This window comes from Melospiza melodia, chromosome 2, assembly GCF_035770615.1.
Source record: "Melospiza melodia melodia isolate bMelMel2 chromosome 2, bMelMel2.pri, whole genome shotgun sequence".
NCBI lineage: Eukaryota > Metazoa > Chordata > Aves > Passeriformes > Passerellidae > Melospiza > Melospiza melodia.
The window spans coordinates 79,109,174-79,137,054 of NC_086195.1; the positions used below are offsets into that span (position 1 = coordinate 79,109,174).

Consider the following 27,881-nt stretch of genomic DNA (forward strand, 5'->3'; position numbering starts at 1 on the left):
AAATGTGCTATCCTTGAGAATGCTCTTCCTCTGCTTATCTTGAAGGCACAGCTATACACCCCTGGAAGGTTGCCCTAACCTACACCTCTAGCCCTCTGCAGCAGTGAGAAGAGTGTCTTGCTGTACTCTCATCCATTTCAGCCACAGGTCCTTCCCTTTTACACTGTGCTTTGTTGCTTTCTTTTCAGCCATTTAAGACCAAGTGCTATTGTCCTCTGCTGCTGCTGCTGCTGCTGCTGCTGCTGGAGCACGGCAAGACTTTGAAACAGTCTCCATGACAATCAGAGAGATGCAGTCTGGATCCTAATGGGGGTGATACATGGCTGTGATTGTATCCTGCAGAGCAAGGTACGTGGATGCAGCTGCTGGAAGATGTGGGTTAGGAACTGCTGGTTCCTCCCTCCTTTCAGGACCATGCATGGTGCTCCGGGGAAACCTCTTTGCTCTGTGCTGCCACAGCATCTCCCTTTCTGGAGATGTTCCCCAGGGGCTGATTCTATCTGGTGTGAGGTTTAGAAAGGGATGAGAAATATTAATGGCTGAATGATTATAATGCCTTAGAAAATGGAGCTGAAAGTGCAGTGTATAGAGATCAAAATGAAACACAGTATCTGGCTGTGGGATTTTGAATGATATCAAAAGGGAATTTATTCCTGCTTTTTAACTTCTTGTTACCTGCAGAGCTGAATTCTTAAAACATCAGTTCCTGCCTATTATGGCAGTATGCCATGTTCTGTCCAGTGTCTTCACGCAAAATGAAGTTTTAAAATACAAAAAGATGTGCTAGTTTTAGGTACATCAGCCATTCATATAGAACAAAATATTCAAATGCTATGATTTATAAAGTACTGGATGGCACTAGACTGGTTTTTTTCCTTGGCCTTATGATGTAAAAATGAGGACAAATGCTGTGGAATGAAAATGAACATGAATTCTCTTTGATGAACAGGATGTAAGCTGTTTTCTGATTGTCTATGCTGATGTCTCTGCCCATTGTTTAAATGTGATAAAACAGCTTTATGCTGATGCTGCTTTAGTTATCAAAAAATTCCCTCTTCAGGGCAAATGTCAGCCACATTAGTCTGATATTCTTTTATTACCAGGTTCTTTGTACCACATTTGAGCCAAGAAGCCTATGAGCCAAAATGTATCCTGAATACTGAAATACTGGATATTTGTGTGTGTTTTTAATGGACCATGTACAAACAGCCATACAAAGTTAGTGAAGGTGAGAACTGCATAGCATGACATATGGTGAATAAAATTGATAATATTGGAACAGTAATGAGAGCTATGTAATGCTTATGTATCTATTAATATCTGTATCCACATACACCCCCATGTATTCTAAATATATGTACAGTAGCTCTAACTTTCAGCAAGTAAAATGAGAATTCATAATGCAGTAGAAGGGAAAGAGCATGAAAATGAAAACAGAGGCAAAGCCACAAAAAAACTGAAGCAGTCAGGAGGAACAAAAGAAAAAAGATACCTATTAAAATTCATTCTATAAAAGGAGGATTGTGGATGTAGGGAGCTATTTCCAGTGAAAAAATGTTTAAGAGAAGCTTCTTGTGGTTTTGCAGCAGAAATCTTTGACCTTTCATGTGTACTGTGACCATAAAGGTTGTGTCTTGAGACAGAGGCAGTAAGATAAGACAATGTTTGGGTGTTTTAGGATGAACAGAAAGCATTTTCTTCATCTTTCTTTACATGACTTATCAATGATAGACCTAACCCTTTGGAAAATTCTCTATGTCTGCTTTAACCTTGGCTCCATCTAGATGCTTTGGTCATGTTCTCTAGTGTGTCAGCCTTTATGTTTAGTGACTTGTGCCAAACACTCCATAGGCAGCCTCCTTATGGACAATTCCTCCTTTACCCCAGCATATTCTCAGAGATTTTAATACAATTCTGCTCTTTCACCCTTTTCTTCTCACTCCAAACTCTCATTCCTTATTTCATTAGGAACACAATTTTACCTGCAAATTCTGCATCTTCTTTTGTGCTGGGAATAGGCTTGGAGACAATCTCAATTAGGACTACATGAGAAATATTCAGACAAATCTCTTGAGATCTCAAAATAATAACAATGCAGAAACCATCCTAAGTACCATGTTGCTAGGAAAGAACCAGGTCCTGTGGAAATATGTCCTGATGGGAGTGAGGTGTCTGCCCTCCATGTTATAGGATAGTATCTCAAACAAAGGATATGCACATCTGGTTCAATGCCAAGAGAGACCTGATTGGGAACACAGCCAGGGCAATCAGAGCAAGAGGCAGGACACTGAGAACTGAGCCCAAGGTACAACTAAAAGAGTGAGGGAAATAAGAAGACTCAGCACATTGAGCCTGGCACGGATCTCTAGCCAAGCCCAGGCTGTGTAGCTGTTAAGTCTGTTACACCTATTGTAAAATCAGTAAAGAGAGAAAAGTCCTCTGGGTCTCTTGCAAACCTGTTCTTGCTGTCTTTTTGTTCCTGTTGCTGCCTCGATTTCTATTCTGTTCTTGCTTGCTAATTGCACCTTTTCAATGTTAATGTCACATATCTGGTCACTGCTCAGTCTATGCATTTCTAATTTAATCACTCCTCGGGCACCAGCTCCTCTCAATGCTCTTATTTGTGCTGTGGTTCTTTAAACAGCCCTGTAGTCTGTGAAAATCTCCCTAGAAATGAAGCAATATTCCCCACACATTCCACCTCAGTCTTGCAGAGAATGACTCTTGCTTCTCTCAGCTGCAGCATCTTTGCATAGACACGCACAAGCTACACTGACCTTTCCTACTACTGTATTTCTCTGACGCCTGAAAGTAACTTGCTGGGTTTTATCCTCTTAGCCCTTATGATGTTTCTATCATCAAAGAACCTTCCTCTAATAGAAATCATCTTCCAAGCTAATTTTCCATTCTCTAGTGCCTGTCCTTTATGGTATTTTTCCAAGGTGATTCTCGTTCTGTTAAATTTGGCCTGTGTTACTAATTAATCCCTCTGACCCATGGTGCTGGCCTCTCTGGTTTTCTTGTCTTTTCTCAATTTCGCATAACACCTATGAATATTATTAATATGTTGTTTATGCTTCTTTCTACCTCATTCCAACTCAGATTGTTCTGTAATTCTGTGATTACTGGAAGTATTACACCAGGCAAAACCAAACCACGATCCTTAAACATTTACATGCCCTCCCTATAAACTGGTGCTATTTTCTTTGTCTGTTAGCCTTGTTTGGGTCCTTCCTTTCAGACTTCAGACCAAATCAGATTTTTTTCTCACATACAAGTTCAGTCAAGCTTTTTAAGAATGATTTTGGGAAGCATTGGAGGCAATCTTCCATTCTCATGCTCTCCTGTTTTATGTCAGTGTAGCTGCCTGGCTTTGAGGCAGAGGATGATCAGACCAATTGTTTTAAAAAATGGCTTAAATCCAAGAGTATTACATTTATTGTCTTCCAGTCACCCATCGATTTGGTAATTCCTTAAAAAAGGATTGTCTTTGTCAGGCAAGATCTATTCTTTATAAATCCTGGGTCTTATTGCTCATCATTGCATTATTCTCTGCAAATGAAGTGACTATTTCTTAAGAAGACTTTTTCTATTGTTTTTTTTGTCTTTTTCCAGCACTAGAAGCTAAACGTATATCATCGTAATTAGTAAGAACTTTCTTCATTCTTTTATGAATGCTGAGACAGTGCCACATTTGCTTTTCTGTTCAGCATTGGCAGAAGGAGGACAGATAAAGGCATAGCTGCCTCCTTCTCCTCTTAGCACCTCCACACACCTGTGGTGTGTGATTCTAACCACTTGATGGTGCAGGAGATGTGGTGGAATGTGGCCATCACTGCTGCTTCTAAATCTCAAGATTTTGCAAGATAATTTATGAGGAATGTTATAGTAGCTTTAAGAGAATCCAGGAAGAATAAGTTGTTTCATATGTTTGTTTTCTTAGGGTTTTATTTTTTTTTGTTTCTGTTTCACATGGCCAATAGATTTTTGTCAGGAAGTATTAAAGGTCCCCAAAGGATGTGCTACCAGAGTGTGACTATCTTATGCCTATGTGCCTGCATCAGAAGATGATCAGGGTATACATGATTTAAACACTGCTAGAATTGCCCCATAATCTCTTCTTGACTAATTCTGCAGCTGTGTCTAAGTTTGAAAGGTACATTATGCTTTGAGTTTTATTTCCACAAGAGCAATTCTCACATCGTTCCATCCCTGTGCTGTCCTGTGCATTTGGCCACTACCAAGTATCTGCAAACACAATCTCATTTCTGGTGTAAGATATTAGCCAGACATTTAAGAAAGTAAAGTTAGGTTGCCTTGAGGTAGAGAGGTGAAGTTGTCTAAGGGGCACAGTTGACTCCCTCGACTGGTTTGAACTTCATTGCATGAAGAAGTACACCTTTCTCCTCTCCTAAGAGAAATAAATATTGGAAGGCCTGGAGAGCTAGTTCATCCTGAGCTACATGTCCTAGAATCCTAGTGTGAGGTGTTATGGACTCATCTGGGTATTCACCTGAAAAATCAAGGTTTGCTTTGAAACACTAGGTTTTTAACAAATTCACTGACTTGCAGCATAAGTAACTTGGAGATCTATTGTGTTGCTGCTCTTGCTCCACAGTGCTAAGCAGAGCTTTGCATTGGCGTCCACAGCTGTGCCAGCTGCAGCAGGGAAAGGACAAGGGCTTTGCTGGGGCTCTGTGCCTGTGAATATATTGTGTTTTGGTTTGGGTTCTAGACATGGCAGATGTTCTCTGAAGCATGGCTTCTCATTTGCCTCACCATCCAACCAGGAAGACACTGTTGTATTCCTAAATTATTTTTTCTTTTGAGTGCTCCATAAAATAAGAACTATAACTGCAAAAAATGCAGTTGGCCACTACAGAGCTCTCTGACAACTCCAGGCTGAGAAGCCACATTTAACAGTGGCTTCATTTAGGATGGAGAAGGGGATGGCTTTACTTCACATTATAATGGTTGATCATCCACAAGTGAATTTACATCTTGCTCAGTTGTACCCTCATGTGGGAAAGATGAGGTATACAACCAAGGAAAGAAAACACTGCAACAATATTCTCTAAATATACCACTGACTGTAAACCAAAGCACAGTAGAACACTGGATTTCAAAAATATTAGAAAATATCCCTTTTTGTGTCCATGGTCTTTCAATTATATATGTTTATCTCCACTTACACATAAATCTGTGTATATATATACACATATATATATATATATACATGTGTATATATACACACATTTATACATGCATATTTATATTTATCTGAACTGAACTACTTACTAATTGGAATCAATACAATGTGTTGTCTGCCTCCTGTTCATTGTGTCTGCTTCCTTGTTCTGAAGTCAAACCCTAAATGCAAGCAAGTTCTCTTTTCCTGGGAAGTGTATGATCAAAGGAAGATCAAAGCAGAATCTGAGCTCAGGGTGTGCAATTTTTGGCTGATCAAACACAGATATGTTCCCCTGCGTTGAAACGAAGGTAGGAGGAAGTTAACTAACTGGCTATAACATTTCCTTTGCATTATCAATTGGCAGTTCTAAGGGCTCCTTCCAAATCAGAAATAAACTCTCTTTGCTACCATAGTGCATATTAACCACAGACACCCTTGCAAAATAATCTTACAGGTGAAATACAGAGTCATACCCAGACCCTACCTCAGTCTGAAAGTCTGCTTGGGAGTTTTTTCTGGCCCCTATTTGTCCACTTGCAGCTAAGTGGATTGTGCTGCAAAGTAGAGGGCCAAATGCAACCAGAGCAGAAGTTGCTCACACTACTTCTGTGCTTTTGCATGTATTGTTTTCTCCAGAGAGAAAACTAGATGGATCCTCACGAAAGCAGGGAAGGTGTGATTCAGACATCAATGCTATCAGTGGGCAGATTATGTGGCCCACACTTTTGATATCATTCTAATCTCTGAAAGCTAGATTGTTTTAAGACATGACATTTAAGATACTGCTAATGTACTGCTGCAGCCCTGGCTATGCCTGTTGTGCAAATAAGAATCTGATTCTTCCTTTGATCTTGCTAAGTTTCTTAGAGCCCAACAGATGTCAGTAATCCTAGCATCATAAAACAATATGTATTTTACCATCACAAAGAAATACATACAGCAAATATATTGAAGTTTCAGCTTCCAAAGAGGTTATAAACAACAGTGCATAAAACAGGATATGTTTTAAGATGAGTGTATAACAGCAGCTTATAAAACAAGCATTTGGAAATAACTTCCAAATTGTATTCAGAAGTGAAAACAAAAGTGGTAAAAATATTTCAGGCTCCACACTGATTCAAACAATTAAGAAAACAGCTAGAGGACTGTGAGTTAATACAGAGCCTCCAGAAGTTGTTTTAAATGTAAATAACTGAGATGACATGTGTACATGTGTAGGGGAAGATCCCAAAAATCTTTAGAGAAAGAAAGGTAGCATGGTCTCCTGACATGATTGTATTTCCTAGTAAATCCCATAAAACCTCTGAAATCTAATAGAGAATTTTTTTCTAGCTGGTGACTAGAACAAGGATGAAAGGTTTTTGGTAAAATTACTATCAGAACATTGACAAGAGTTAACCAGGTGAGTTAACATTACTACCAGAACAAGGAAGGTGAAAATCCTTGTAGCAGGGTGTACATGAAGTGCTCCACAGCTTAAGCTTGCTGGAAATGCAGAGCTGAGCAGAGCCGTTGCTTGTTCAACCATTTGTCCCTCTGCTGTGTCTGGAGGTGGTGCCCAGGCTCTGCTCTGAGTGGACAGGTCTCACAGTGAGAGGCATCAAAACAAGCTTGTCTCCCGCAAGGTCAGATTTGGAGAGGCCAAAAAAAGTGTCCCCCTGCCTCACTCTGCTGTGGGGTATGGTCTGACTTGCCTCTCCATCATGAGGAGGATCCTGTTTCCAGTACATTCTCTGGGCATCCAAAATGTGTTCACTCATAGTGCTTCCCAAGCAGTTTCCTCCAGACTTGCTGGGGGAGCAGGTGCAGAGAAGGAGGGCTTCTGTGCTGTCCTGTTCTCTCTTACTGGGACAGAGAAAGTGCTCACCTACAATAAGCGAAACCACAAAATCTAAGTAGATGTGTTTATGGACACACAGTGGGGGTGTTGTGCAGTTCCACTATAGACAATTGTCTGTGGAATCTCTGACATTTGCAGACAGAAAAGGAAACAAACCTGTCCTGTTCCTGTCACCTCGGCAACACAGTCAAGCATAGACATTGACACTTCAGAGAGAGGTGTTCATTTGTATCTTCCAGTACCCAAAAATAGAAGGTTTTACTGAGAAAGCACTATGAGAGGAGCATATTTAAAGCAAAGCAGAACAGAAGATTTATGCTGTCTGCTATGTGTGCTTCAAGGAGCCTGGGGTAGTAAAAGTCTGAAGGATAAGAAACACAGCCAGAGTCAAAGAAACCTCCAAGAGGGCACTTTGGTACACTTAAACTTCCCAATGGAAATAGAAGAGACAGAATAGTTTGCTTCTTATATATAGGCACTAACTGAAAGTGATTGGGTCCTGCCTCTTAATAAATAACCATTCATATGCTGAGGCTTCCCAAGTGTGTGGGTGCATGCTCTTAGCCCTTCCTGGCTGTAAGAGGAAAAATGTGTTAACTTAAACCACCTTCACAGAACTGAAGCTGGTGCCTGTTGGATTTCAGCTCAGCCGTGAGCATGTGTGTGCTCAGTAACAAGTGGTACCTGTTAAAGTGACATGAACTGCTCACAGATCTCAGATTATGCAGTGATAGGTGTACTAGAAGATGAAGACACAGAGAACTTCTACTGGGCTAAAAACTGTGTAGCTCTATTGATCTGATGCCAGCTGAAGATTGAGCCTATTGCACTTGGAGAACAGATATCTACTTTGGCTTCTAAAAAAAAAAAAAAAAAAGATCAAAAGAAAAGAAATGGTAACTGCACAACCTTTTTCTGGCTTTTGTTCTAAGACACAGCAAAGCTGGTGAGGGGCAAATATCGAACACTTAGACAGGCACAGTTTAGTTAGAGACTTTCAGCATAGGCAGAAAAAAAGAAGTTCAAATTTGGCCATGTTGGCTCATCTTGCCCAAACGAAGAAAATGGGAATGAAACAGGGTGAATATGTGGGCATCCTTCACAAGGACTTCTGGATAGCTTTCAGTGCCCACTGAGAGAGTAATCTGTAAGGTTAACAAAGGAACACTGGTGGTGATGAAATGCTCAGTTGGTTTGCTAACAGAAACCAGAGATGGCAAATGGGACAGAGGGGTAGAGAGAGACAGTGGGATAAGAGTGACAAGTGGCAATATGTTGAGCTGCTCTGTTTCTGCTATTTATAGGAGGTAGCGGTTATCCTACAGAAGGAAATGTAGAACAAGATGTGCAGATTTGGAGACGATGTGGAACTGACAACCTGAGAAATGCCATCCATAAAGGAAGTAAGTCAAAGATGCTGAGAAATCTGCCTTATGTGTAGGATATGAGGGATGAGCAGGCAGTGCAAACCAAAGATGGAGAAACCAGAATATGGTGGTGAGAACTGTGCTCATTTGCTCATTTGAAATCTTGATATTGTTGCAGGGCAATGACTCAGAAGCCAGAGGGGGTCACTGAGGGAAGAAACCCAGGCCAGAATAGATCCCCAGGACACATTTGCAAAGAGATAAAAATAGGAGAAATGCTTTAGTTTTCACACAATAAAGAAAGTTGCTAGATTTGAAGAATAAATGTGTGAACATTCTTGGAGTCCTTAGTCACTTAGGCAGCAGTATGCCAAACAGTTTTTCCGTGGTGGCAATGGTAATTAAAAGTGCAAGAGCAGCACTGGAGGCTCAGCAGCCCCCCAGGCAGCTGGCATTGATACCCGACAAGCAGCCAAGAATGTATTTCAGCCAGTCACCATGGGAATCTGAAGCTGTGTAGCCAATGCTTTCAGTGCTTCTTCTTGAACTTTAGGACATCTTTCACCTACACCAAACCAATTATAAAATACCATGTACGCATTGTTCAGCTGTAGAAATTCTCTTGAGTGCATATATGCCATTTACATGATTGGTGTTTCCCACCTTCTGACTCCACTGTCTTGAAACCACAGACCTTATTTCTCTACAGCCCAAATCTGAAGAAGTGTGTCCTAGGCTTCAGATACGAAATTTCCAGAATGGAGAGATTACCACTGAAGTGTGTGTGAGATCCAGTGATGGACACATGACACACCCAGCCTACAAAGCTCTCCCATCCACATTACAGGGACTTGGGATCACAGAAGGCCTGGAAACTCCTGGAGATACTGACACTGAAAAAGAGAATGGAAGCAGTCAGGTCAGCTGCCTGCTGAGGATGCTAGAAAGAATGTGAATGAAGCTTGAAGAAAACAAATATGAAGAAAGTGAATGAAGCTTAAAGCAAGACAGGTATTAATGACTGAGCTGCGGTAAGGCAAAAGGAGAGCACCAGTCTGGAGAGAAAGAAGAGGCAGTGAATCTTCTGTAAGGCTTTTAAAAATAAAATATTGACTATTTTTAATTAAAATATTATAAAATATCTAAAGTAAAATATATAAAATATCATAAAATATTGCTCATTTGGATGCTGCCCAGCCACCCTCACAAATGAACACTCTCCATTGACACACACTTCTGTGCCTCCTACTCAGCTTTCCTCAGGAGGGTCATGGCAAAATGAGGTTGAAAAATAGGAAATCTACCATTTTCTAAGCTGAGAAGAGCAGTGCCAGGATCAATACAGCATGAAACAAGCATTGGACACAGCCTAACCACAGTCTCTAAAACCTTCATTGCAGCTTTTCTTGGTGGTTTTGGAACATTTCTGAAAGAGAAGAAACAATTTCCTTCTTATTGCAAGCAATGCCCATCAAAGTTATTTTAATGCAGAGAAACAAAAGTGTTTCAAAAGTCTTCAAAGGGGTTCTGAGGAGCAAATGATGTTAACCCTCATTGTAAATAAGGGTACAAATAAGGGAATTGTAGCTTTTATCAACGTAGATTTGAGGTCCTCTCAGTGTTCCATGGGCAAAAATCCTGGTAAACATTGTGTTTAGTACAACAGCACAAATGGCTCTTTTCCATCCACAGAAGTTTGTGTTTGACATGTCATGTTTTATGTCAGTTCTGTTTGGGTTTATCCCGCTTGCTGTCCTCAGAATTCTCTCCCAATATCCTGCTCCCCAGTAATGTGACTAACAAATCAGAGATGCACCATACTTTCTGCTCAATTAAGGACAGAAAAACAACCCTCACACAAGCAGTATCTAGGCTATTGCTGAAAATGGTGCTGAGTGTTTCAGATAGATGTTCAGAAAAGACTAAAAGGCAGCTACAGAAGAGAATCTTCATGAATTTCCTCCCAGTCTTTCTTACTCAGTGACACATGATCATTTATTCAATCTTTTTTAAGAGGAAAACTGCAGCATTCTATGTTTTTCTGCTTCCACAGAAATGTGAGCATTTTTTGGACTTTTTGTCACAAAGTGAACTCTTTCAGCAGTAAGAAATCTTGCAACACTAAGTGACATGCTTTGTGCCCATCCTGTTCTTTCTTCCCCATAACTTTTCTTGGGTTTTCCCTGTGGTTATTCCTGTCACCAGCTAACTGTTCTTCAACTCTGAAATGGTAAATAACAAAATGGAGATATGAAATAAGGATGATGCAGCACTAGAGACATGGTCAAACAGAGATAAGTGGGGCAATGAAAGCTAACATGGCAGGGCAGCTAGATTAAATGAAAGATATTTACGGCTTTTTAAGCTCTTCAGGTTTGCAGTAGCCTACCAATTTAAGCTGAAAGCATTGTCTTTATGCTCCATATGTACATTGCAAATGTTGGAGTCCAGGGACTGCTCTTCTTCTGCCACTGACCCTTTCTGTGGCCTTAGCTAAATCACTTTACCTTGTTGTTACCTTTAATAGGATTGTGGTCTCGTAAAGTATGATCCCTCTTTAATGCCTCAGTATCATGACATTGACTCAATGGGGACTTCTAACATTGCAACCCAATTATTGATAATAAAACATAACTAGCTGAGAAGAACCAAACCATTTTCTTATAGCCTTTACTTAGAAGATTTTTAATTTCATGAAGGTCTGAGAGATTTCCATGTTTTGGTGTGAAATAGAAATGGATTGGTAATGTTATGCATTGGAATATCTTTCAGAAAAATGTATACCTACAATACCCCTTTATTATCTCTTCATGTTCCTGCAGTCTGCCAGCCTTACACAAATCTAGTCCTGTACAATTTTTTTCCTACAAAACAAGCTATTAAAAGACGTTTTTGCTGCTCCTCTGCACTAATAATTAGTTTGCACACAAAGATTACTTACAGACTGTTCTTTTTCTTAGCTGATTTAGTTTATTAAAAGCATCTAATTGATTATATAAGAAAAAGAGACCAATGTACCTTTGCAGATGCCTTTGGCTTGTTTTACAGAGTGATACTGTGCTGTGCTCTACAAAGTTCTATAATCTATACATCTGCTTCTCATTATTATTATAACTTTTGTTGAGTATATTATCTTTCCAAAGCTATTTTTTGATTTGCCTTTCAGCAAGGGAGACTTCACCTTTCCGAAGTTTCTTTTTCATATTTTTACTAGGTTTCTGCTCTAATGCAACCCATTATTTTCAAAGGCTTTCAACAACAGAAGAATATTGTTGTGCCCAGAGCAGATGTCTGAACTGATCAGGAAAATGATTGTTGGGGTTGTGTTTGACCATTTTCAGGACTTTGGTGGCACGGATTTATAGTATAAGAAAACCTCCAAGCTCACCTATGCCTCAGGCACTCAGCATTCACTAAGGCACTGAACCTTTTCTCCTGGTTCATCTGCTCATGTTCTCCTGTCTTTCATACAAATGCATTGTAACACATCTCTACTAAGAAGAGAATACAATACGACAAGCTGGAGCCAGAAGTCACGGTGATGAGATTATTTTGAACTGCCTTTAAAGTTTCTTGCGTTAATGACTGGCAAATAGTTAGGACCTCTTAAAAGCCTGGCTCCAATACAGTGTAATGGCAGCTGTGAAACATAATTTCCCAAATAAGCTCCTACAATAGAGGACTCAGATATACAGAGTTCACCTATCTTTGCTTCTGAAATCCCAAAGAACGTACCAATCGTGCAAGCTTGCAGTCCCTTGTTAATTATAATCTCTGTTTATATAGCAGCCCTATCTCAAAACTCTTTTCAAACATTAAGACTCCTAGCACTTCTTTTATGTAGGCATTATTATCCCTGTCATTATCATTATCTCATCTTCCATTTTATAGGTGGTAAATGAGCCAAATCACACTGTGAGTCAGTAGCTGAATTGGGAATAGAATATTGTAGTCCTGACTTTGTCCCTTGCTTTAATTACTCACTAACATGATTGTAATTTGTGGGTTGAAGTGATTTTGTTCAGTGTAAGATCTCAGCAAAGATTTTTGTTTGTATGGCTTTCATGCTGATATTTTTCAGCTGTTGGTCTCAGTATAGGTAGCTAATAAGAGATGCTGTCATCTTCCAATTAAATACCTATCAATAAATTTTAATATTATACAATTTGAATAATAGACTGGAACAGCTCAAATGAAGCTTAGTCTATTGAGCAATGAAGTATTTAGGTATTGATGTTGTGTCCTAATCTAGTCATAGTAAAAACCATGATGGAAATCTATGGAGAAATGTACTTTTGTAAAGTGGCTGGGTTTTAAACAACAGTTGTTATTAATTAGTCTTTTCTTCTAATGTGAAAATACCATATGCAATTACTAAATTAAGTTAAAGCCACTTGTCTATTTTTTTTTAGTCAGAACATTTTAGTTGGTATAAAATACACAAATGTGTTCAGTTGAAACTAGACAGTTAACCTTATTTTCTCCTTTTCCAGAACTGTTTTAATCTGGAAATGCAATCTAATCATTGCATTGGCTCAAACAATAGCTTAGCTTCAAAACATCCCACTGACAGCACCCCACTCCTTTGTTTCTCTGTAATCAAATGTCTTAAGAAAGAGAATAAAAAATTAAATATTTTCATGAGTGGTTATTCAGAAGACCACAAGGTGCAGTCCTGTGAGAAACTGAAGATACTCTGAGAAGTGAAAGCACGGTCCTCCCTTAAGAGAAGTGTAAGACCCTCAATATTACAACATGATTGTTTAGAAATAGTGCATTGCCCTTTTTCTTCCTTGTTCATTATTGTTCTCCTTTTTCTCCTCCCTCTTCTTTTAAATAACAGGCTATCTTTGTCATTCCTTTAACTACACTGTAAAAGTCTTATCTTCTGTCAGTGGTCTGCTTGTCTACAGGTGCAAAACTTGGTTTTGGTGAATTATCATAGAAATACATACTGCCTTAAAGGTATATCCTTCCAAGGGAATAGATCCCTCAAATAAAAGTACAAAGCCCACTTTGCTCCATTCTACTTGTCCCAGTTATGGAACAAAAAATGCTGTTGGTTTCAGCAAACAAGATCTCTTTCAAGGTGATTTGAATGCTGTGTGTTGTGGATGCAGCAGTCATGTACACAGTCTGTATACAACTGAAAATCATAGAGAAGAGAACCTAGTTGTGCAATTTGTTTCACAGTTTTCTATACTAACAGGGTTACAATTCCCTGCATTTGTTCTGCACTATGTCGGCACTTTACACTCTGATCTTTTATTAATTCTTCTTTAATGACCTATTCATTTGCTCATAAAGCAGATCTCCATGTCTCCCAATCACTTTATTAGACAAGTTACAGCCTATCCCTTCCCTTCCCTTCCCTTCCCTTCCCTTCCCTTCCCTTCCCTTCCCTTCCCTTCCCTTCCCTTCCCTTCCCTTCCCTTCCCTTCCCTTCCCTTCCCTTCCCTTCCCTTCCCTTCCCTTCCCTTCCCTTCCCTTCCCTTCCCTTCCCTTCCCTTCCCTTCCCTTCCCTTCCCTTCCCTTCCCTTCCCTTCCCTTCCCTTCCCTTCCCTTCTCCTCTTATTCTTTCCCTAAGGACTTCACATAATACAGCTTTTTATCCCATCTCTGCTGTGTCTCAACATTTCCCCTCATTAGGAGGACATCTCATTCTCCTGGTGCCTGTTCCTGAGAGTTTATGCCCTTTAAAACACACTTTGTGGCAAATATCCTCTTCCTCAAACTTGTGGAGTAAATATGACAGACATAGGATTGATAGTGGCAGATGATACCTGCCTAGCTGAGAAATACTCTAACATTTCTCTGTTTTTTCATGCTATCACAGTTTATGGGATTTTCAAATGTGTATTCTTATAAGAATTATTACATATTTCTCTAACTAGAGCAGCTGAAACCACATATAGCACTGTGTCTGCATAGGCCTCTGACTGAAATGACAAATTATATTTTTATGTTGTATAATTTTCAGTTATGCAATTTCAATTTCTTGAAATCTCTCTTCTCACTTATACGTTACTCCTCAAATAATAGCTATTTATACTTGTCACTTCTATGCTGTGCCTCCTATGTTCCACCTGCACTTCTTAGTTCTACAAAACGCATTTTTCTATAAAAACGTTAATTTTTGCCAGATTTCGCCCACCCTGTAAATTCAGCCTTCCCTGATCTGTCAACTCAGTTTTCCCTTTGCTTTCCAAGCTTTTCCTCTGTACACTGATGCTTCTCCAGTGTGACCCACAAAGGTGGTGAGAGGTAGATTAGCTAAGTTTTGGTCCTGGGCTCCTCAAGGCAAGGAAAAATATTTGTACCATAGCAATTATTTAGAGACATAATTTTAACTGCTGAAGTGTGAAGGTCAGAAGAAGTAGGAAACAGGATTCCTTGGCATAGTCTTACCTAAGCACACAAAGAAAAGTTATGGTTTCAATACTTTCTTGGAGTACAAAACAGCTAATCAGCCTCCTGCTATCATGCAAGGACATTACTACATCCAAACATGTTCCTGTAGAGCTTTAAAAAAACTGGCCAACTTTGTTGAGTGTTTATTGCATTGATATTTTCTCCTTATTTCCAGATGCTCCAGTTGGCTTTATTTTATTTTGGAGAGAGTTTTATGTTCTCTCAGAGCACCTCTTGATTAAAATCAGATCATTCAGTTGCTTTCCCAATGTGTTTCCAGTCTAATTTCAGACTTGACATGGCAAAGAGTATAATAAAACTTAGCAGAAAGCTACAGAGAGAAAACCGAAGAGCCCAGTAATAAAAGATTACATGGTTCTCCAGCAGAGTCTAATAAACACAGTGGTGAAGGAAGCAAGTTTAAAATGAAATCTCAGTAAACAACTGCTTTCTTGCTGATTACCACTGGTAAAATAAGCACTTCTGAAACAATGCTATTTTTGTACAAAAGGATTATTCACAAGCACATTGTGCATGGCAGCAGGTAAATGCCAGGAACAATGGAGGGGAAACCTTGAGCTCATCTGTGTGTCGGAGCCTTTTCTGTTTCACAAGGTGATCACGCAGCTCAGAGATGGGGGCTCCTGCCATGGGAGAGGCACTTGCAGCTTGGGCAGCTCTGTTTGACACACGGGTTTTTGGGAAGGAGGGAAAGAAGTCCCTGTGAGGGGCTGCTGCTGCAAGGTGCTCCATCCAATCCAACAGGCACTTAATGACACACTTAATTTTACCCTTCCCATGAGCAGGTGCTTGTATCCTGGGCTGGATTTGACTACAGGGCACAGCACCTCATATAATAGGACTTTCACATTTCTGGTCCTAGTTTAGAAGGTATGGACATGAAGAAATTTTGTGCTTATGAAGTTTTGGGATGATACTCTAATTAAAAAATTAATATTCTCACTCCCCACCTCAAACTACAGCCTCAGAAGAAAAAAGCTGAAGTGCTACAAAGCTAGTAAAAATTAATTTTATTTTTAAATAAAATTTCTAAACTTAATTCAAAATTTTGTTAGACAAGTGGTTAAAATCCGGGCTACAAGTAAGGTGACAGAAAAATTGAAAGAATAAGGCTATCCACAAAGACTTTCAGCTGTGCAACAACGCAAGAAAATGCAAGAAAAATGCATTTCCAGCAGCTGGTATCAAGATTTTTTTACTATTGCAATAGTGGAAAAGTGGGGATAAAACCAAGATCCCTTGGATGTTCAGGGCCCAGGAGATGATAACAGCAGAACAGAATAATAATGAGTGCTGCTAACTTCCTTCATCACACAGTAGTTGACCAAAAAAAATTTATATATATATATATATATATATATAAAAGGCCTTGGGCAAAATTTGAGCTATGTGTGTTGCTGATGAAGAGCACAGTGAGCTGGAGTTGACTGAGGATGGATTTTTTTTCTAGTAGAGCTAGAGGTAAATGGCCCAGCTTTCTTAGATTTCCTCCCTGGAACCAAGCCAGGATATTATGGGGAGAGGGAGGGTTGTTATGTGCATGGAATGAACAAGAAAAATCTCCTGTCTCAGGCTGAGACATGCTGCCTGGAGCTGAAAATCCCAAATTCAATCCCTTCACTCCCAGCCTTCTGTCTGCAGACAGCAGCTGCCAGGCTGTTACCCTCAGTGTCCCTTTCTTGGTGTTGCTGTTCCACACTCTGTGCATTTACAGATGGATCACACCAACATCGGTGAGGACTGCTCTGCCTTTGGCCCATGGGATAACCTGCTACAGTTAGCTGATGTTTCACCAACCACTAGCCATGCTCTCTATTTAAATATATACTCAAAGTCTGCTCCTCCAAATTCCCTGAAAACTCTGTGAACTATTAAGAAAAGCAAAAATATTAAATGTGGAAGGTCATTACTCTGACCCTGCTGTTCTAAAATTATTGGCTAATGAATAAAGTAAATTTTAGTGAATTTTTAGTGCATAGTTACAGTTAAAATATTGTCCTTCTTTCCTCCCTTTGCAATAAATTTACTCAGATCTACTTTGCATTAGTAGATGTACGCACATGCAGCTCTAGAATTCTGATGTTATAATTAGATCTGTGTATTTGGTCAGGCAAGCTCAAGGTTGTCTACTAATTTCTTCATAGTCTGGATCTATGTTCTACTCCTAGAACCATTTAACACCCTGGTGAATTCTGCAAAAGCCCAGTAACATTCCTCGGTCGGCATCACATGCATTCTTTTTTTTCCCTTTTTTAAATTCTCACCATCACATGTGGGAGGTTTTCTTCTTTACCAGAACAAGAAAAGAATATTTTTCAAAAGTAAGAATAGAAAATGAATATGTAAAATTTTCCTTAAGCTTCATAAAGAATCATCTCCTGAAACTGAAAAAATTGTGAGCCCATATCACCCAGACTACTTTCTTCCAAGAGGTGTGGGGGAAAGAAAGAAAAAGGATATCTGTTTCTGGGCTGGGTAGCCTGGGAAGCAGAATTGTCAGCCACAGTAAAACTATTCCAGCTCAGAATCTCTGAAGGACACCTCTAGCATCTTTGCAGGATCTTAACTGACCTACCAGTGCATATGAAAGAAAAATTTATTTTATTTCAGTGGTAAAATCCATTCTATCTACAGTCCTATGTTTTCAAACCATATTTAAATTACTGGGTTTCACCTGTTGTAGTGGGAGTATGTAAAGTCCTGGAAGACTTCCACACAGATGGCCTTAATCCCATGGGGAGATAGCAGATTATTGCCAGGGTTATTGGCATTCATGGAGTGCTCGGTCTGGCAGGCAAATGATGACATCAATCTTGGTGAAAAGGGGATCATGCATTATTCTACATGCAATCAAGTGCTAAATTTAAACACTGGTGGGACAATAAATTTTTTTGCAAGAAGGGCCATTAATAGGCAAGGGCCTGAACCATCAAACCTTTACTTACATGAACAGCCTCTGCTCACAGAGGTTATCTCATTAGGCAACTGCCTTACTGAAAAAAGGGCCTTGTAATACAGGGATTGAGGAATTAGTATCTGCAAGAACAACTGTTCTAATTATAGACTAAAATATTCATGTATGAAAGTCCATTTGTGGGATTTAGAAGTATGTATGCTGTCTGCTTCTGAACAATGGGAATCAAGAGAAAACTGGGAGTTATCAAGGTTCTAATGAGTACAAACCTTGTTGTAAAATTCAAAATCTATCCTCTTAATATAATGTCCTCTATCACACAGTGGCCAATCCTGTTTGAGCCAGAAACCTAATCCCCATAAATGTCATACTGTTTATAAGGTATGCTTGAATTCACTATAACTAATGACCAATTTATTCTTGAAAGAGGGCACTCTTGAAGATATTGTGCCCTTTATTTTCATGCCAGATAAAGTAAGGGTTTTTCATGACTGCATCATCTATATTTTTATTTATATATTTAAATATAATTATAATAGTTAATCAGAGCAAAGGACTAATGCACAATAACAACACAGATTTTTCCCCCCTAATTTCTGAAACTTTCTGTATTCTGCTCATGGGTATTCCATTTGGTTGGCTCACAGCCAATGTGAACCAGAATACCAAGGTATGTGTTATTTCCCTTTTAGTTTACAATGCTTCTCTTCTGACTCTCTTGTTAAACATTGTAAAATTAGTTGCCAGAAAGAGCAAGAACAATCTCTGCTTTTCATTCATTTTATCTAAAGCATAAATATTGCAAAATTGTACATGAACACACAAAGAAGGGGCTGGGACAGTAGGGAAGGAGTTAAACATTTGCTGAGGTCTATACTACTGTCCCCTCCCTGAATCCATTTTTCACTCTCTACAGTTTAGGAAAAACCTTGGAATAATTATGATACTAATACACAAGACATATTTTCACTATTTTCTAATCCTAGGAGCAAGGTATAATGTGAATAATTGAAGGCAATGGACAACAGGTAAAATGAATACACAAAGGATTTTTAATTTATTTAAGGTAATTTACCTTGCAGTAGCTTTGTGTTGCCTCTCCCACCATGTAAATGCTGAAGACATAGTCATATATTCTAGTGCAATAAATAAGTAGTCCTAGGTATTCACTTTTGCAATAAACACATCTCAAGTTAGTAAATTCTTGGTTTTGAACTTTATCCAATCCCTAATTTGGTTATTTCTGCCATAAACAGGGCTAACATTCTAAGGTATCTTCATACATTTATTATATCTCCTAATACTGTTTTCTGAGCAAAAGGCCATTCTTATACTGTTGTTTGGGTTTTTAAAAATGAATTATTTCTTATCATCTAGCAACTTCTAATCATCAGTCTCAGATGAACTACTGCACCTTAACAAACTTGCACATGTTTTTGAGATTAAATGCTATCCTTTTCCCACTTTCAGTTTAGGCTAAAGTATTCAGTGGAGCCTGGTCAGGGAGCACAGCACTTCTGCTCTATAATTTGGTTGCTTCTGTGCAGGATCAAAGCATTCTCCAGTGGCACAGGCCATGATGAGTGGTTCCCATGCCCCTCACCCTGTTTTGCAGTCCCCCATTCGGCTGCAGCTTTGGAAAGAATAGTGGGAAGAAAGAGGGAATAGCCTGAGGATTGATGTGCTGTTTCAGCCTGTGGTGGTTGTTTTCTCCTGTAAGGCAGCGAGTACAGAGCACTGATCAATGCAGACCTCAGATGTGCACATTGCAGGAAGGCAAGGAGGAAGAAAAAAAGTACAGGCAGAAAGCCAGTGAGGGTATGGATGTGTGTGTGTGAGAGGGGTTGAACATCAGTGCAAGGAATGCTGGGCTGAGAATCATAGAATCATATAATAATCTGGGCTGGAATGGACTTTTAACACTCACTGAGTCCAACCCCACTGCATGGGCAGGGGAGTTTTAGCAATGGCACCAGCTGTGCACCTGAGGGAGCTGAGTGAGACAAGCAGTGCGCAAGGGCTTGTCTCTCAGTACTGGACTGAATGTCTTTCCTCTCCATGCAGCACCTCTCCAGCAGCAAGCTGTACTATTCTGGGGAGGGGAAGGAGTAATGGAAACCCCTATTCCTCTGGTTTTAGAGGAAGCATTAAGTTGGAAGTGGTTGGGATAATTCCAATGTAGTTCTTCTGCGTACGTCTTCAATGTAGTCAATTCTGTGTGGTGTAAATCTTTCTCCAGAACAATCTGAGTTAATAGAGTTAATTTGGGCCTGCCCAAATTTCACAAGCTGTGGTGCATTCACTTATCAGAGACAAAAGACAGTACAAAAGAAATCTGCCTTGAAGCAGCAAAGTGCTTAAATGCTCAGCTAGTCAGCTTCTGTCCACCCTTGTGAAAGGTTCTTGGCTATCAGGGTCAGCAGATCTAACGTATCTTTGTTCTTTACCGAAGATTTTTCCAACTCATGTCACAGCTTACCCTGTACAGATTTTCCTCCAGGCTTTTTAGCCACTAGAAAGGATGGATGTTTTCTGTTTCTCCTTATAGTGCTGTAACTTACACCAGAGCTTTATAGCAGCTCTCCTTCCAGCACATGGGGTTAGTCCAGAGCACATAACATGGAAGCTCCTGTCCATCAGATCTTGTCCCATGTTGCCAGACACTACCACATCAGTTTATTCCTTTTGGAAATGTGAAGAGCTCCATTCTAATGGTAATTATTTTTTCTGCCCTGTTAGCACTTCTGAAAGAACTTTTCAAATAACAGATTTTTTATGTTTAGAAATCATCTGTTTTTTGGCTTAACTGCATTAACGGGCAGCCCATACCTGTTTGTTCTTGACTAAAGCGCCTGCGATGCACTTAGCCTTGGTAAGGCAAGTTTTCACACACATTCCCACCAGGAGTCCCTGGCACAGCTTCGCTCCCAGAGATTGACACCAGCCTCCCCGAGCAAGGACTGGTGCGGAGGGACGGGGTGTTGGTACGGGCGGGGGCTCGGCACCGGGCGCGGTGCGGTGCGAGCGTGGCTGGCGGCCGGGCACACGGCACCGCGGGCTGAAGGCGCCGGGAGTGCCTCGGTGCGGGCGCTCTGGCCGCGGCGCGTCTGCGTGCCTGGGGCGGCGGGGCTGGCTGCAGTCGGTGCCGCTGGCACCGGTACGTCCGGCTGCTGTGGGGACGGGGCTGCGGGCCGCGCTCAGCGCGGCGGCGGAGGTGGGCAGCGAGGGCGGGGGTTGCGCGGCCGCGGGCGCTGCGGGCGGTGCGGGGCGCGGGGTGCGGCGGCGGTGGCGGGCCGGGGCCGCGGGGTGCGGCGGGCCGTGGCCGCGGGCGGTGCCGCCGCCGTGAGGGGCCGTGCGGGGCGGCGGCCGGCGGGCCGGGCCCTGACGTCAGCGGCCGGGGCGGCTGCGGCTGCGGGCGGCGCTCCCCGAAGCGGCGGTGCCTCCGCTCCTGCGCTCACTCCGCGCTGCCGCAGCCCCCAGCGCCCGCGGCTCCCTCGCCGCGCAGGTAAGGCGGGCTCCGGGGCGGGCGGCGGCTCGGGCACGGCGGGGCAGCACCCGCTCGGTTCCGGCAGCAGCCGCGGCGCGGGGCTCTGGCACCCGGCCGCCGCTCCCTCGCTGCCTTTCCCGCCGCAACTAGTTGGGGGAGCGGCCGGGCGGAGCTGCCCGCGGTGCCGAAGATCGGCGCGGTCGGGGCGGCGGCGCGGTGCCCCGTCCCGGCTGGGAGCCGGGGCCGCTCGGAGCGGGGCGGAGGCTGCCGCAGCCGGGTTTGGGGCGGGGGAGCTGCGCAGGGTGGGTGCCTCGGGGCGCTGATGTGTCCGGCTCCCCTTGCAGGCTGCTCGGGCACTTCAGAGCGAGCGAGAGGCTGAGCCGGCAGCATCCCGGGCATTTCCAGCAAGCGCCCGCCAGCAGCCCGACACCGACTGAGATTTAGACGTCTTCGGAGTGGGGAGGAAGATCCTCATCTTCCGTAGCCTCCTCAATGAGTGCCAAGCTCTCCAAAGAGTTGAGGCTGTCGCTGCCGCCTTGTCTTCTGAACAGGACATCTGCCACCTTAAATACCAGCAGCACCTGCATCACGCAAGTGGGTCAACTCTTTCAGTCCTTCTCATCCACCGTGGTTTTAATTGTCCTGGTCACCCTCATCTTCTGCCTGATCCTCCTCTCCCTCACCACCTTCCACATCCACAAGAGGAAGATGAAGAAGCGGAAAATGCAAAAGGCTCAGGAGGAGTATGAACGGGACCACTGTGCCCGCAGCAGCAGTAGCAGCAGCCAGCACCCTGGGACAGTGGTGCAGGGAGAGGCACCCCAAGGAAGAGACAGCCGACTGGGAAGAGCCCCCCAGGACTCAGAGATCCAGCGCTCCTCTCCCTCGGCAGCCCCCAGCTCTCAGCAAGCACAGGCTTGTTTGGACACAGCTGGCGTGGGGCTCCTGCAGACGGTGATTTTGTCATGATGGTTTGGGGGAGACCTCGCGAACCTCTGATTGATGTTTGTAAATATCTGAGTGATTACTCTAGTCCCCGAAGAAGAAGAAAACATTGCTAATTCAGATGAATGAACAAGCCCATGATCCAAGCGCATGACAGATCACATTGCATTTCTCATTGACTGTGTGAGGAAAGGATGCATCTTTTTACTGGAGAAGGAGCTGCACACAGCTACTCAATATCAAGTCATCCACCTGCACGAGAGGGTCAGGGGTAGGGGGTCCCTTTTCTCTGGACATTATTACTCCAAGTACAGGGATAATTGGGTTTCCCACTGCGCTTGGGATTCCCACTGTGCCCTGTGTCATTGTTACATGGTGTGGGTTGGGGTGTGGGGGTAGAGGCAGGTCTGGTGGGTGCCTTTGGGACCCTTCTGTCAGAGCAGACTGATGGTACACTGTGGTCTCTCCTTTTGTGCTGGGTTCTATGCCGTTGTCCCACCCCTCTCACTCCTTTCCAGAACTGGATATTGCTTGATATAGAAATGGCCACCCCTAGTTGGGCTTAACTGCAAGCACCCTCCGACCCCACGGCCCTGTGCCCCCAGCTGCAGCACTGAGTGACCCGCTCACAATCTGGAGGATGGAGTCAGATGTCTCCATAGAGTGGTGCCTGAGCTTTCCACTCCCATCAGCTCCCTTCATCTTGAAAAGCATCCCCTTCCCCATGCCATGACCCGTGAAACCCAAACCCTGTACTGTTCTGTGTGGGAGGGAGGGGTAAGGTGCAGTAACTTGCCTGTGCCCTCCCGGGGGAGGTTGTCTTTGTACCTGCTGTTGGTCCTGAAACAATCCAGTTCTGCACCAGGCACCCTGCACTGAATGCCTGCGTTTACAGCTTTGTCTCCCAGCAAGGAATCCTGCAGCAGTACAGATCTTGCTTCTAGTTTTTTAGGCTGATGTGTATTTTCAGCCCTCCTAATCTTGTAGACAATTAGTGACAGACAACACTTAATTTTATCGTATGTCCTCTCTTGGGAAACAAATAATGCAGTTGAAAACATCCACTCCCAAACCCTGGCAGATTTTTGAAGTGGCTGCTGTGAAGTGGTGTAGTTTATCCCTAGCAAGCATAGGGAGTTTTGTTGTCTCTGGCTGGCGGGTGTGAGTGGCTGCTGGTGCTGTGTGTGTTGGAGGATGCAGTGTGGTGTACAGAAAATGCGTCTTTGCTTAGTGATCAAATCAATGACCATTACTTGGAGGTGCCTTAACAGCATGCCAGATCCAAACTTTGTAACATATAGTGTGATATGGTAGCAGAGGCAGCCCTCTACTGTGCATACTAACATCTTAAAATTGCAGCAGAGAAAAAGTGATCCCGAGGGATTTATTGTTTTTTTTTCTTTCTGTTCCATCATTTGAAGTGATTTGAGGATATAGTAATAGCCCACAGTTTTTAATATTCTGTATTCTTTGTATTTCTCCTCTGACATGCTCTGTCTGCCAGGATGTCTGACTGAAAAAATCCCAGACACGTAGACCAGGAGGTCTGGAGCTGTAATCTGTGGGTGAATGTCGTTAACCAGTTTAAAACTGGGAAAGAGAATGGCAAAAGTCCTCCATACTCCTGTAATACCCCCAAAATGCAGAGATTTCACGGCAGTATTTCTGTCACCCAGTTTTCTCGCTTCCTGATCTTTCCTGGTGTGATGGGAAATTGCTGTTAAGTTTGGATCCGTGCCTCCATCGCTGTAGGGAAGAGCTGTACCAGGGAGCCCAAGGAGCCGCTCCACCTGCTGAGGTTGGTGTGGAGAGCTGCCGTGTGTGCCGCTGAGCGAGGGGTGTTTGCGGCTGGCTCTTGCTGATAATGGCTACTTCGTTGTTGCTGGGCGAGGAAATTGGCTTTGTTTTGTTTCCCCCTAATAAAGGATGCGTGAACTTTTGTGTTTAACCTCCTTATGCAACTGCGGCACAGTATTGCACCACAGGGAATAGATTTAGGACAATGAGGAGTGTTCAGTGAGCTCTGATGGAGCTTCCTGACCGTTGATCTCCACTAAACAGAGAGGTATTACTTTCCCCTTTATTTTGTGCCTTTAAACCACCCCCCGCCCCATCCCAAACCAACAGTGTATAATTTCGAGTTTTATAAAAGCAATAAGATGTTCCAAGTCACTCCAGTGCGTTTCTGGTTGATGATTCCACTTCTTTAGTGTCTGAAGTCAGATACTCTTCCTTCTGCCTTATGCACTCAAGGCATGCAATAATTCCCCAGAAGTGTACTGCTTGTCACATCTCATTGCAGTTATAAAATTGCCCTATTTTTGAAGAAAAAAAGAAGGATGGAGAGATAGATATATATATCTTTATATATATATATATTATGGATATACAGGTGTATGTATTATTTATATAATCTCATGCCACTGAAAGTAGTTGCGAAAGTGTGACTAGAGTTAAAATATTATCATGTAAAACTCTATCCTTTGTTAATTAGCTTTGATTTAATATTTTAATATCTCTGTATTTATGTAAATCTGTGTAAATTATATGGTCTATTAGTAAAATTTCATACTGACTTTAATTTTTGCAGAACTGTGAGCTTCTTGTGGTGTCATCTAAGGTTTTTTATTTCTAAAGTTAAATTAGACAAGATATGAGAAGCTGTAAATTCCTATTATCACACAGAATTACTGCAATAAGGTTCATGCATATTCCCAGTACACAGCCCTATCTTGAGGTATAGCAAGCTTATGAGGTTTAATTGAACGGTCTCAGGAGATCTAGCTGATACAAGCAGGACACGTAGGTTTTCATTTTCATGAAACAATAAGCAATCTAGGGAATAGATGTGGATTTTTAAAACAGAGTTTATGCTTGGAGGTTCTGTCAAATCAATTGCTTCAAAACCCTACAGCTACAGCTAAACTTCTGCACTTAGCATTCAGTATTAATAAGGCTGATGCTTCTTTCCCCTCCTACTTAAACTAGAAAAGAGTAGAAAATTGTTCATATTTCTAAAGCATACATTTTCAGCTAAATGTGAAACTGCCCAAAGGGTTTTGAATATACATATTTTATGCAAGTGTAATATCTATGTATCTGTATCCATATATTTAAATATTTTTGTGTAACCTTTTCTACGATATTTGATAGAGATGCTGGGTAAATGCTTGTACCTTTCTCGAACATGAGGAAGGATTTTTACCCTCTCAATGCGGACGTTCTTTTTCCTGTGAATTTGCACTGGTTTCGACGAGTGACAATGACGACTGGGCAGCTGAGTGCCGACTGATGGAAGCACAGACTGTCTTTGCTCTGTTAGGGGGCAAATCCTGCAGCTGGATTTTCCTGGTTCTGAATTGGAGCTGGTTGGCCACTAGCATCCTGCATGTGTTAGAATAAGAAGTGCTGTGGGGCTCAATAGTTCCTGTCCAGTTCAGCCGTTGTTCCCTGGAAGAAGCACGACAGCAGGGACTCCTTTTGTAGAGCCTCGTGAGAGCAGAGCTGATGAGCAACGTGATGGGACTGCATTGGAGCATCAGCGATGCCTCGTGCTGCACTCCTGTCCTCAGAGCCCGCTGCTGCCTGGGGATTCATCCAGCTCCCGCTGGCATCAGCAGGAGTGGCTTGTGCCGACTGCCGAGGGACTGGGATCCCATCTGTAGCCCACACGGAGGGTGACAGCTCTCCACATCACCACTGCTGACCCTGCTCTGCTCCTGAGCAGTCTCCACAGGATGGAAACCACTGCCTGGTGGCACTGGGGAACCTGCACTGCTCCTGTTAGCTCTGCTTCTGTGGACCGAGGCGCTTCGGTTCCTACGTGGATCGCGGACAGGGAATGTCATTTCATTCAAATATATCATTCCGGCATTTCTTTCTTTGGGGGTTTGTCTACTGCAAATGTAGCTTCAGATAAAATTTGCCGGGCTCTCCATCCAGACATGTTTTAACTTTTGATACATCTCTCTCAGATGTATATCTGTAAGTTTATAGATATATATCTCAAAGGAAATGCTGGACAGAAAGCAAAGAACAGAGACTTCACGTTACTGACAAAACTGTCCTATGACAAAAAAAGCGCTTTTTTTTAATTTTAAAATTTATTTTAGAGGCTGCATCTTTAATGTAAATAGCAAGTTACTCTGTGATTAATGTTTTCCATAGCATTTCTGAGTAATTGCTATCTTGTTTCTGGAAAGCCGTGTCCAGTGTTATGAAGCAACTGTGCTTTTTTTCTTCTGTTGTTATGAATATGAGTGCAACTTTAATATAGGGAGGAAAAAAGAACAGGATTTGACTCTTTATACAGGACTGAATTATTTTAAATCCAGTTGTAGAATTTGGTTGCTTTTTTTCCTTTCTTGTGGTTATTCTCTCTGCACGTTCATATGTTTTCTATGGGTACTTGAAACCCTACATTTTAATAAGTATGCAAGATATGAAGGGAACCATGACAAATTATGTAGGAAATATTCTTTTTCCTCTTTCCTGTAAATAGCAAAATTTATAATAACTTAGATACTGTTTAATTACATTTCTCATCTCTGTAGAATTTGGCATGACACATATACAAACCTTTCATAGCACTTTCATTTATTATAAAAGTTAGTACTACTTTTATCCAGGATTGACTTACTCATCTCTTTCAGGTATCCAACATTTTTTCCCCTAAGCCAAGTTTTCCATCTGATTGCAAAATAAATTTCTAGTAGAACAGAGCCTCCTTCTGGTTTTAGTCTTTTACATCTAGGTCTCTGGCCTGAATCCAGCTGAACTCATTAGTGTAGAAAATGTGCTACGATCTTACAAGAACTGGATGGTGTACGAGCCTTGAGGAGAGAGGTGACTGGCAAGCAAACAGGTGAAATGCCTGGCAATGGAAATAGTTGGCTTTCCTGTGCGGGATTGTGGAAGGGAAGCCTCCCCTTCCACTGGATGGACCTGGGTGAAGGGCGACCTGTTCCAGCCGCAGCAGAGACAAGTATCGAAGTCCTTGCTGATAATGTTGCTCTGAAATGTCATTTTCTATATGACACTAGATCTTATTTCTGTAAATTATGTGTAATGTATTTCTTATTCAAGTCAAAGAGGTTTTCATTGCTTCATCAGTACTATATGTTCTCGGTGGATAATTAGAAGAATTAATTTTCCAACCCTTTTAACCTAATACCTCTACAAGCATCAATTTTGTATGAGTTAGGAAATAAATAAATATTTGGATCAGAACCCTGTCAGTAAAGATTGCCTTTATTTATATAATCCGGTGTTCCAGTTGGCTTTTCTTTGTTGTTTCCTTCCTTGAAATGGAGCAATATAATCTGTTCATTATCTTACTTTTCTAAGAGGACAAAGACTTTAAAGCAAATACAGCAAAATACATAACATAAACAGGAAGAATTTTGACATTGTATAGCAGAATGAAATCATGTCGACTTTTTGTTGTTGTTTCACAGTAATTCTTTGACCTCTCTTTCTCATACCACCTCCAATCAAGGAAAATTTTAATCTAAAATCTTAGAAAGAACTTCCATAAAACACATGCTTTGGTTTTATTGTTTTACCTTTCCTTACTATACAGTTCAGTGACCAGGTACAGGTTAAAACTTTTCAAACGGTATCCCAGGGGATTTTGAGTGCTGCAAACAAGGAGCCAGTATAGTAGGTTCTAAGGTGAAAATATTAGCTCTATAATACAGTAAAAA

General features: G+C 41.8%; 1 protein-coding gene across 8 annotated transcripts; it reads left to right on the plus strand.

The window, feature by feature from the left end:
• C2H11orf87 (chromosome 2 C11orf87 homolog) lies at positions 1-27,405 on the plus strand. 8 transcript variants are annotated; one of them, XR_010026723.1, is made up of 4 exons: positions 1-348; positions 1,104-1,228; positions 8,336-8,528; positions 9,091-13,300. XR_010026723.1 is itself a non-coding variant. In XM_063148978.1 (4 exons), the coding sequence occupies exon 4, from the start codon at positions 21,724-21,726 to the stop codon at positions 22,198-22,200; it is 477 nt and encodes a 158-aa protein (XP_063005048.1). In that variant the 5' UTR covers positions 89-348; positions 1,104-1,228; positions 8,336-8,434; positions 21,576-21,723; the 3' UTR covers positions 22,201-27,405. The 8 variants fall into 8 exon arrangements, 3 of the variants coding, with proteins under 3 accessions (XP_063005048.1, XP_063005047.1, XP_063005046.1); XR_010026720.1 differs by having other exon boundaries at positions 8,336-8,434; XR_010026721.1 differs by having other exon boundaries at positions 8,336-8,434; positions 9,246-13,300.
• The last annotated feature ends 476 nt before the right edge of the window (positions 27,406-27,881 follow it).